The sequence below is a fragment of the Lolium perenne genome, chromosome 7, assembly GCF_019359855.2.
Source record: "Lolium perenne isolate Kyuss_39 chromosome 7, Kyuss_2.0, whole genome shotgun sequence".
Taxonomy (NCBI): domain Eukaryota; kingdom Viridiplantae; phylum Streptophyta; class Magnoliopsida; order Poales; family Poaceae; genus Lolium; species Lolium perenne.
The window spans coordinates 252,514,413-252,525,625 of record NC_067250.2 but is presented as its reverse complement, the minus strand read 5'-3'; the positions used below and the strand labels follow the sequence as shown (position 1 = coordinate 252,525,625).

Here is an 11,213-nt window from a genome sequence, read left to right as displayed (position 1 = left end):
TAAGACTTCGTATTACTTAAATTCGGTACTGTAATGGATGATGTAATCTGGTATCAGTTCGGTTATGTATTCACGATGGAATGATCTTGGGATCGTGAAATTGTATGCATAATAGGAGTTCTGGACTGGTAAGTCCGGGGCTCCACAGAGCTGGTATCAGAGCCATCCTGACTGTAGGAGACCTTAGTTAGCATGGGCGTTAGAAATAGAACAAAAACTATTTTCTTAAAACAAAAAGGTTGACTAAATGCTGAGAATGCTTAAGTCCCTTACCTCCTTCTATTTTCCAGAAACTTTACTTGCATTACTGTTTTATTATGCTTAAAATTTTGCACACTGTGGTCACTAACTTAATCTACTTTAAAATTTGTGTAGATGCCGATCGAGTACACGCACGTTCGTCAGGTTGGGGTGAGGCCGCCCCTCTACTTCTTCGAGCGGGCCTTAGCCGACCTGGCTATTCGCTGCGGACGTATGGTGCCCGAGATTAAGGGCGTCCGTACTGAGAGGTCCGCAGACTCGGAGATGGCCTGGCTGGTCACCTGCGTCGTCAGGGGGAGCGGGATTTCCCCCGCTACTGAGGAGTTCACCATCGACGTGATGGAGCGCACGTGGCTCGACGGGATGATTCGAGTCTCTCAGGAGGCACTTGCACGCCTCGCCTTTCTTCACCCGGAGGTTGTCGCCGACACTGGTTACCAGTACCTTGGCCAGCGCGACCTCGCGGGCCAGCCCGTGGCCGGCGCCCCACACGCCGACACCGCCCACCAGCTGCACCATATGGAGTACCTGCTTCACCACACTCAGACTCAGCAGGACCGCGCCCGTGAGAGGTGCGATCTGTAGGAGGATGAGATTGCTGCACTTCGCGCTCAGCTTGCGGCTACACAGGCTGACCTTGCCAGTGAGCGCAAGCTGAGGGTTGCCGCACGCCGGAGGGTTACTCGCCTGAAGGCGAAGGTGACTTCGCTGGAGGCCCTGACTGCACAGATGGAGGCCACTATTGAGGAGCTTGAGGACGACGGTGAGGATCTCCGCAAGGAGAACGAGGCTCTCCTTAGTGACGACGACGACTACGAGGACGAGGACTTCGATATGGAGCCTGATACTGAGGATGAGGCCTTCATCAACGATGAAGATGAGGAGCCCGAGCCACTGATGTCCGAGGAGGACCCCGAGGAGCCAGCCTTTGTTGAGGAGGACGCCCCACCTGCACCTGAGGTTCCTGTCGTGGACCTCGACGACTTCTAGAGCACCACCTTGGACTCGCACCACCTTACCTTAGAGCGATGAGATAGGCCCCCTTTTGCGATGCGAGTAGACTTGTGATGATGGTTCTATGAAACCATTCTTTTGGCTGTGTTGTATGAGACTTATGTGTGATGATGTATGCTACATTGTGCCATCGGCACCCCTGCTATGCTATGCTATCGTTTGCTTACTTGCATTTGTTGCGCCCGTTTTTGAATTTCCGTTTTTATTTGCAATCCCTCCCCTTTTAAGTGGCTGCCCATCCACTTGTTTCTTTTTGTAAATCTGAATCCACCCTTCTTCAGGATGGTGGAAACCCGTAGAGGAGACCACAGCGGGGCAAACCGAGACCCCCCCTCCACCTCCACCTCCCGACCCTACCATGGCTCAACTCATGCGTATGATGATGGAAGACCGTGAGGCAGCCCGTGCAGAGCGTCAGGCAAATCTTGCTACTCTTCAGCACCTCACTCAGCTTGCTACTGGTAATGCCAACAACAATAATGGCGGGGATGGAAATGGAGACCCCCGCTCCAAGCTGAAGGATTTCCAAAGCACCAACCCACCTGTCTTCTCCAAGTGCACTGAACCCCTCGACGCCGATGATTGGCTTCGCACCATTGAGAACAACTTGGAGGTTGCCGGAGTCGGCAATGATGAGAAGGTTCTGTTTGCCACTCATTACCTCTCTGGACCTGCCCGCGCTTGGTGGGAAAATGTCAAGGCTATTCAAGCTGAAGGACACGTCATCGGCTGGGAGGAATTCAAGACCAAGTTCCGCAAGACCCACATCCCTTCAGGACTGATCAAGCTCATGAAGGATAAGTTCATGAATCTGAAGCAGGGAAGCATGTCTGTGGTGGACTACATGGACAAATTCACCACTCTGTCCCGTTATGCTCCAGAAGACACCGACACTGAAGAGAAGAAGAAAGATCGCTTCTTGAATGGTCTGCATGATGAAATGCAGAGCATCTTGGTGGTCGTTCCATACCCAGACCTTGAGTCGCTGGTTGATGCCTCTATCATGGTGGAGAGCAAGCGCAAGAGTGCATTTGAGAACCGCAAACGCAAGGCAATGATGCAGCAAGGCAGCTCCAGCACTCAGCGACCCCGCAGCTTTCCTCCTCCTAGGCCGGCGCCCCAGCAGCAGAGGGCACCACCCCCTGCACCTCACCCCAACAACCCCAATCGCAATTACAACCCTCAGCGTTCTGGAGGAAGCAACTATAATCCCAATTTCAACCGCCAGAACAACACTGTCCGCCCCGCCACCACTGGATGCTATACCTGCGGTCAACCGGGTCATTTCTCCAAGGAGTGCCCCAATCGAGCTACTTCTGGACAGCGCCCCAATGCGCCCAAGCCTAATCCAGGACAAGCTCGCACTGCTACTGGAAGGAACCTGAATCCGAAGAAGCCAGCTGGACCAGCTAGGGGACACCTCAACCACGTCAATGCTGAACAAGCTCAGGAAGCTCCGGATATTGTCCTGGGTACGTTCCCTGTCAACTCAATACCCGCCACTGTCTTGTTTGATTCCGGAGCATCCCACTCTTTTGTTACCAAGCCGTTTGCTAGGAAGAGTGGTTTGAGACCTACGATCATGCAACGTCCTATGTTAGTCCAAATTCCGGGATCCACCACCAAAACGGATCTATCCTGCAAGGATATTCCTATAGATATTCAGGGGAAGCGTTTCCACGCGGATTTGATCGTATTAGGAGAGCAAGGCTTAGAAGTGATCCTTGGGATGAATTGGATGGTGAAGTACAAGGGTCACATAGATTGTGTTCGCCGAGCCATAACATTGGCCGCTGAGGACGGAGAAATAGTTGAGCATGTGGCGACCATACCTTCATCGAAGGTCTTATGCAAGACGAGTGTCGCCAGTCCAGCCCTGCATGAAGTACCCATAGCTTGTGAATATCCTGAGGTTTTTCCCGATGAGCTACCCGGTATGCCCCCTGATCGGGATATCGAGTTTATCATCGAGCTAGTCCCCGGAACCGCCCCCATCGCTCAGCGACCTTACCGGATGAACCCCCAAGAATTAGTTGAGCTAAAGAAGCAGTTGGACGATATGTTGAGAAAAGGATTAATCCGCCCGAGCGCATCACCCTGGGGATCTCCCGTTATCTTTGTGGATAAGCGGGACGGTACTATCCGCCTGTGCGTGGATTACCGGAAACTGAATGACGTTACCATCAAAAACAAATACCCCCTCCCGAAGATTGAAGATCTGTTCGACCAGATGAATGGCGCCCGAGTTTTTTCAAAAATAGATCTCCGAACTGGTTATCATCAACTCAAGGTTCGAGAGTCAGACATTCCCAAGACTGCCTTCACCACACGGTATGGACTTTTTGAATATACCGTGATGTCTTTCGGACTGACCAATGCCCCTGCCTATTTCATGAACCTCATGAACAAGGTGTTCATGAAGTACCTCGACAAGTTCGTTGTGGTTTTCATCGACGATATTCTGATCTACTCCAAGAATGAAGAAGAGCATGCTGAACATCTGCGGATTGTTTTGGGAACTCTTAGAGACCATCAGCTCTACGCCAAGTTTAGTAAGTGTGAATTTTGGCTGAAAGAGGTAGGATTCCTAGGTCATGTCATATCTGCCGGAGGAGTGTCTGTCGATCCATCCAAGATTCAATCCATCATGGAGAAGAAAGCCCCTACCAATCAGACCGAAGTCCGCGCTTTTTTAGGATTGGCGGGATATTACCGCAAGTTTGTTGAGGGATTCTCCAGCATTGCGAGACCCTTAACACAGCTATTGAAGAAGGATAAGAAGTTCGAGTGGACCGAAAAATGTGAGGCCAGTTTTCAGGAACTCAAGAAGAGGTTAGTCACAGCCCCCGTCTTGACCATGCCCGATATTACCAAGGATTTTGATGTGTACTGTGATGCATCAAAGCTTGGATTGGGAAGTGTGCTGATGCAAGAAGGAAAGGTGATAGCCTATTTGTCAAGGCAACTTCGACCGCACGAGATGAACTACCCTACTCATGACTTAGAACTTGCCGCAGTAGTTCACGCCTTGAAGACCTGGCGCCACTACCTAGTGGGAAATCGTTGCGAAATCTACACCGACCACAAGAGTTTGAAATACATCTTCACCCAGAGGGAGCTGAACATGAGGCAGAGCAGATGGATGGAACTCATCAAGGATTACGACCTCGGCATTCATTATCATCCTGGTAAAGCTAATGTGGTAGCCGATGCCCTTAGTCGAGAGCCCTGTTCCTTGAACGCCCTGATAAAAATTGCTCAACCCAAGTTGTATGAAGAACTTGAAGAGTTCGGCCTCGAACTTGTTAGCCATGGTTTCCTGGCAAATCTTGAATTGAAGCCTACTTTATTCGATCAAATCAAAGAAGCTCAAGTGGGTCATGAGAGTATTGAAGGAATCAAGCGTAGGATGAATAGGGAAGAAATTCCTGGTTTTGAGGTTGACGCCAAAGGAGTTTTGTGGTACAAGGGACGCCTGTGTGTACCTAATGTTGAAGACCTGAAGCAACTCATCATGAAGGAAGCTCACGACACCCCATACTCAATCCACCCCGGAGGAACCAAAATGTACCAAGACCTGAAGAAACAATTCTGGTGGCACGGTATGAAGCGCGAGATCGCCTTTTTCATTGCTCGCTGCGATGTGTGCCAGAAAGTGAAGGCTGAACATCAGCGACCAGCTGGACTACTCCAACCCCTCAAAGTCCCTGAGTGGAAATGGGAAGAAGTTGGAATGGATTTCATTACAGGACTGCCTAAGTCTCAACGTGGCCATGACTCCATCTGGGTCATTGTCGATCGACTCACCAAGGTTGCCCATTTTATCCCTGTCAACGTGAGGTATTCTGGAGCCAAGTTAGCTGATCTATACATATCCCGAATCGTGAGTCTCCACGGAGTCCCCAAGAGGATAGTGTCAGACCGAGGCACCCAATTCACCTCGAAATTCTGGAAGAGCCTGCATGAAGCCCTCGGAACCAAGCTAGCCTTCAGCACCGCCTACCACCCACAGACCGGAGGCCAAACAGAAAGAGTAAATCAGATTCTTGAAGATATGCTTCGTGCATGTGTCCTCGCCTATGGAGCCAAATGGGAAGATTGTCTCCCCTTCGCGGAATTCTCTTACAACAATAGCTACCAAGCTAGTCTTCAGATGGCCCCCTTTGAAGCCCTATATGGTCGCCATTGTCGAACCCCTCTCAACTGGTCCGAGACCGGAGATAGTCAAGTTTTTGGACCTGATCATCTTCGAGAGGCTGAAGAACAAGTCTAACTGATCCGTGATCGCCTCAAGGCCGCTCAATCCCGCCAGAAGAGTTATGCTGACTCTAAGCGTCGCGAGCTGACATTCAATGTTGGTGATCATGCCTATCTTCGCGTCACTCCACTCAAGGGAATGCAGAGATTTCACGTCAAAGGGAAGCTTGCCCCAAGATATATTGGGCCCTTCAAGGTTCTCGCTCGTCGAGGTGAAGTATCCTATCAACTTGAACTGCCTGCTGAATTAGCGGATTTCCATGATGTGTTCCATATTTCTCTTCTTCGACGATGCCTCCAAGTGCCTGACAAGCCTGAGACATTCAAGAACATCGATTATCGCACCCTCGACCTCAACACCGACTTGACCTATCGAGAAGTACCCCTTCGGATCCTAGAAGAGGCTGTCCGTCTCACCCGTAGAAGGAAGATAAAATTTTGCAAGGTTCAGTGGACTAATCACTCCGAGGAGGAAGCCACTTGGGAAAGAGAAGATCAGCTCCGAAAGGACTTCCCCGCACTCTTCAGTTCTTAGCCACCGAATCTCGAGGACGAGATTCATTTTAAGGGGGGAAGGTTTGTAACACCCAACTTTTTGTGCATTGGTTTAATCTTTGGAATGCAAAATTTTGGGCCAACAAAAACTTTTCTGTTTCTCAAAAATTGCATGCATATAGTTCCTCATACTCATGCATTGTAGAGATTGTGTGTTAATTGCTTGTGAATGTCGTGTTGTGTGGGAATCCTTAAAACCCTAAACCTACCTATTAATTGTGAGAATTCCTTTTCTTATTAGGGAACAATTAAAATTCCCATATAACCCTTGAGCATGTGATCATGCTCCCACATCATCTTCCAAGATCAAGTTTTTCTCGAAACTCCCTCTTCCATAATTATGCCTTCTTTTCTAAAATTCTCAAATCTGAAAATTCTCCAATAGAGTACATCACTTGATTCATCATATGGATGCCGTGGATTGTTTTGGATCACTTCTTGGTGACTTAATTCAAAAACCCAAACTTGGTGAAATGGAGGGAAGGGCCATGCCGGCCATGAACTCCACCTCTCTTATTTTTCTCTCCCTCTCAATTCCCTTCCTCACCAGCACCCATGCACGACCTGGGGAGGCCACAGCTCCACGACTGCACCCTCCCTGGACCCACTCGACCCCTCCCTCTCTCCTTCTCTCCCATGAGCACCACCTCGGGAACCCACATAGATCATGAAGATCTTCCTCTCACCTCCAGTTTTGGCTGCATCTGAGTGTCCTGCACTACCCCTGCAACCTCTCTCTCCCTCCCAGACGACAGCTTGCACGCTCCCCTCGTCTCCCTCTCGCTGACCCGCGCTGGCGACCCCCAATGGCCGGCGGGCACCTCTGCCCCGACACGGCCACGTCTCCCACCTCACCTCCCTTCTCTGGTAACCCTACCCGTGCCTACTAGACGCGCACGGCACCCCGGCGCCTCGGAGACGCGCCCTCAGTCCTTGCCCGAGCCCCACCGACGCGGCACAGCGACGCCCAGCCGTCCTGTCTTTTCGTCGAGCGCCTGGCAGACCCCCGCCCCGTCTCATCCCTCCTGCCTGCCTCGCTGACCGACGCGCGCAAACCTCCAAAGCCGCGGCACCGCCTCGCAGGCGCGCAGCCGCACCGCCCTGCTCGACCAACCTCTCGCTGCCGCCCTTCTCCACGTCGGTGCACGGACCGGGTGCACGGTGCACCGGCCGTTCCCCTTTAGATACCGCCCAACCCCCTCCCTTCTCTCAGTTCCTCGCCACAACTCCCCTGCACCACCACCACAACACCTCCTTGGGCGGAGAGGAGCCCTGCTCCTCCTGCCGTCGAGTTCGCCGCGCCATTTGTGTTCCCGTGGCGGATTTGGTGAAGGTCGCCGACGCAGACGCCGCTGTTTCTTCCCCTCCTCTTACTCATTTGACGCGCCTCTCTTTTCTGGAGCTAATGCGCCCCCTCTTGCATTCCAGGGACGACCGTAGACAACGCCGCCGTGAACAGCTGCTCCACCACCGTCGATCGCCGCCGGGAAGGACGTCGCTGTTTCGCCCGCCGCCACCCTCGTTCGGAAGCCCCTGCTCCGCCGCATCCGACGCGCCCCACCTCGCCATCGACAGAGCCCCGAGGTGAGCATGCCGCGCCGCGCCATTTCCCTGTGCGCCGTAGGGTTAGCCACGCAGACGCCGCGTCGCGTCGAGGACGACGGTGCATGCACCGTTGGATTAAATCCAACGGGTGCATGCGCACACCGCCGGGTCCCGCGCGCCAGCGTGGCCGCCAGCTCGCCCTCCCGTTCAAATCCCGCCTCCCGCGCTGCGGAGCCGCACCTGGGCCGAATCTGGCCGAGCCCAGCTAGCCCAGCGAGCCCCGGCCCTATCTCCTTTTTCCTTTTCTCCCCATTTAAATCTGCCAGTAAATCTCTGCTCAGTTTTTGAAATACCATAAATTCGTCCAGTAACCAAATGAGTTGATTCAAATTTCTAGATGCTCACAGATGTTTTCCCTTCCATGAATAATTGCTTGCATGTGCTGTTTGATACTGTATCTGTGTAGATAAATCTGGTGTTAAATAGTTGCAGATTGTGTAGTTTATTTAACATGAGGTTTGTACTAGCTCTTTTTGAATGAGGTCAATTCTGGAGTAATACACATGTGATTACCTTTCATTTGGCACTGGTCCCTTATGCAAAAGCCTCCTAGATTTTGTCTGCTAATTAATTTAAAATCTGACCAGAGAGCACTTCTCTGATTTTTAATTCAAAAACTACCCATGCTCTTGAAGCAAATCCAAATGCTACCAGTAGATATGGTAATAGGGTATTTCCCTACCAAAGGAAATGATTTTTAGAGTTGTATATTAGGCCTGGTGGATTTATATCTGAAACAGGGCACCTTTTTAGTATTCTATTTTTGTAAATTCTTTTACAACTCAGAAAAATACAAATCCAGTGGGGTTAGTTCACATTTGTTCTTAGCTATCCAGGGGTATGCTTTGTTTTGGATGGAGATGCTCTGGTTAGTGTTGGTTTAAGTTTTGGAGTGCTCTGGTTTCTGTCTTGATTGAATTGTTTAGGACAGTAGAAATTTTATTTGCATATGATTCTTGTCCAGGTGTGTTCTACATGTCAATAGATTTCTGTAGGTATGCTGCATGCATTTTTGTGACTCCCAGAAAGATTTAGGTCATTTAATTGGTTCTTAAGTCAATTCTGGAATTGCAAAAATCATATCTTTTGTTTTAAAAATCAAAAATGGGTGAAACCACTTTCAGTAGTTTGCATTTGTCAACCTCTACCTACTGTGTTTTTATCAGATTTTTGTGTGCATTATTCTGGAGATAGTTGTTGATTTGTATGGTGTGTTTCTTTTATTTGCGCGACGATAGATTCGAACGCCGCCGGAGACGAAGGAGGAGGTGACTTTGGGGGATTTGAAGAAGAAGACCAGGGACACTTTGCTGAGCAAGGCAAGCCACCTCTTGATGCATCTCTGATCCTATATATCTTATTCTTGCATTATTACAAGTTTTACAAAGGTGCATGTCTTCTATTTATTTTGTCGGTGGTTAGTTCCACCTGGAGTTTTATTATTCCACCCTTAGGGTGCAGCCCTCGTTGGTACCTACTGAACACATCTCAATTAGTGATATGGTGCTTATCACCTTGGCATCCTTGTCGCCATTTTCCGAAGAAGAAGTGGACTATAGGTCGGGAGCCCTGGAAAAATGTTTACGAAAATTGTTTTCAAGAAAAGAAGTGTTTCGAAAACCTTGGAATGGGGTAGCCCTGCCCAAGTGTGAGTTTATGGAAGGAAAGATATTTATGAAAAGAAGTTTTGCTGGAGGCAAGTGAAGAAAATTGTTTTCGAAAAACTTTGGTGACTAAGTACCTGAACCGGACCTAGCCAGTACAACCACATTACCCTTTTGTGGGACGGGGCGTAGCGTAGTAGTTTGTCTCGCCTTAGTTTGAGTCCTGCAAATGTAAGGGGTAGTCCGAGCATGGACACCTATCGACCGTGGCCTTCCCGACGAACTGGGAACGCCTTTCCATTGCGTATCGATGGCAGGGGTACAACCTATGAGCTCCCATTGAATAATGCCCCGCAGTTGGTCGCGGCATTCCGGAGGGTCGAGCTGGTCGGGGAATTTGCTACTCCTGGGTAAACGACCCCTAGGACTCCGGTGTTGGGAGGTACAACTCTAGGCGGCATGTCTTGGGCTAAGGCGAGCAGGCGAAAAACTACGATCGAGTATTTGTCGTGGCATATGTTTTTATGCAGGGATGATGCCCACACGCTAAATATTCGGATCTTGTGGGGAAAGTGTACAACCTCTGCAGAGTGTGAAACTATTCGAATAGCCGTGTCCACGGTTACGGACGTGGGAATGGAAGCTGCTTGGCATTAAAGAGTTTTTGGTTTCTAAAAATGTTTTCTCAAATTTTGTTTTGGGAAAATGATGCCAGTGGGACTGGTGGAAAGGTACCTGCGAGGTACGGTGGAAAGTTGGAAAGGAAATGGCCATATGAGATGGCTGAAAATTAAATGGGGTCACCCTTACCTATTAGTCTGCAAATGAAATGGTTTACCGTAAAGTTTTCAACAAAGTTATGGAAAGGTCTTATTCTCGAGAGGAACCACCTCTCGCTCCTTGTCGCCCTAGATAGTGCCTTTTCCTTGCTACTGCCATATTGCATATCCTTTATTTCTCTCTAAGGTGGTTTGCGAGTACATTCAAAAGTACTCACTGGCATTGTTGTCCTGGTTATCTACTTGACCAGACTTTGAAGAAGAGTACTTCGAAGAAGAGGAGTACGACGCCGAGGACGCGAACTAGGACGCTCTCCCAGTCAGCCGCCTGTAGGGTAAAGGCCTGACTTGGGTTCCACCGCTTTTGGAGTCAAGTTGTTTCCGCTGCTGTTTGGTGAACTAAGGCCTTGATGGCCTATGATGTAAGACTTCGTATTACTTAAATTCGGTACTGTAATGGATGATGTAATCTGGTATCAGTTCGGTTATGTATTCACGATGGAATGATCTTGGGATCGTGAAATTGTATGCATAATAGGAGTTCTGGACTGGTAAGTCCGGGGCTCCACAGTTTTATTCTAAGTTCTATCCTCCAAGTGAAATTCACAAGGATCGGAACCGCATATATAATTTTTGGCCTCATGATGGAGAGAGTATTGCCCAAGCGTGGTGGAGATTGAAGTCTTTAATGCTCAAATGCCCCATTCATGAGCTTCCTGGTAATGTTATTATTGATAATTTCTATGCAAGACTTTCTTTTCAAGACAAGACCTTGCTGGATACTTCTTGCTCTGGATCATTTACACGCAACAAAGAAGAGTTTAAAAGGGACCTTCTTAATCGGATCCAGGAGAATACTGAAGGATGGGAGAATGACAAGGATAGAGAATCAGGTATAAATTATGATTATAAATGCATTGAAGCTTTTATGGATACTGATAAATTTCGTAATATGAGTGCTACTTATGGTCTTGATTCTCAAGTTGCTGCAAATCTTTACAAAGCTTTTGCCTCTCATTATGAATTGCCTAAGAAGAACTTTGATAAGTATAATGAACCGTATAAAGATAAAATTGATTCATCTATAAATAAATGTGTTGTAGTTGAAACTGTTGATCATGTTATTCCTGAAGCTTAT

The 11,213-nt window shown here is 49.0% G+C and overlaps 1 protein-coding gene across 1 annotated transcript; it reads left to right on the top strand.

Moving 5' to 3' along the window:
- The first annotated feature begins 1,633 nt into the window (after positions 1-1,633).
- On the top strand, positions 1,634-6,067 carry LOC139833906 (uncharacterized). The gene is made up of 5 exons (XM_071824276.1): positions 1,634-2,110; positions 2,222-3,118; positions 4,181-4,756; positions 4,928-5,158; positions 5,570-6,067. The coding sequence occupies exons 1-5, from the start codon at positions 1,634-1,636 to the stop codon at positions 6,065-6,067; spliced, it is 2,679 nt and encodes an 892-aa protein (XP_071680377.1).
- The last annotated feature ends 5,146 nt before the right edge of the window (positions 6,068-11,213 follow it).

Excerpts from the sequence above, each read along its gene's own strand:
- LOC139833906 (XM_071824276.1), top strand. The coding sequence starts at position 1,634 with ATGGCTCAACTCATGCGTATGATGATGGAAGACCGTGAGGCAGCCCGT. Across the intron at positions 2,111-2,221 it reads AGCAGGGAAGCATGTCTGTG|AGCATCTTGGTGGTCGTTCC; the intron begins GTGGACTACATG and ends GATGAAATGCAG. Across the intron at positions 5,159-5,569 it reads ATCTATACATATCCCGAATC|GCCGCTCAATCCCGCCAGAA; the intron begins GTGAGTCTCCAC and ends GATCGCCTCAAG.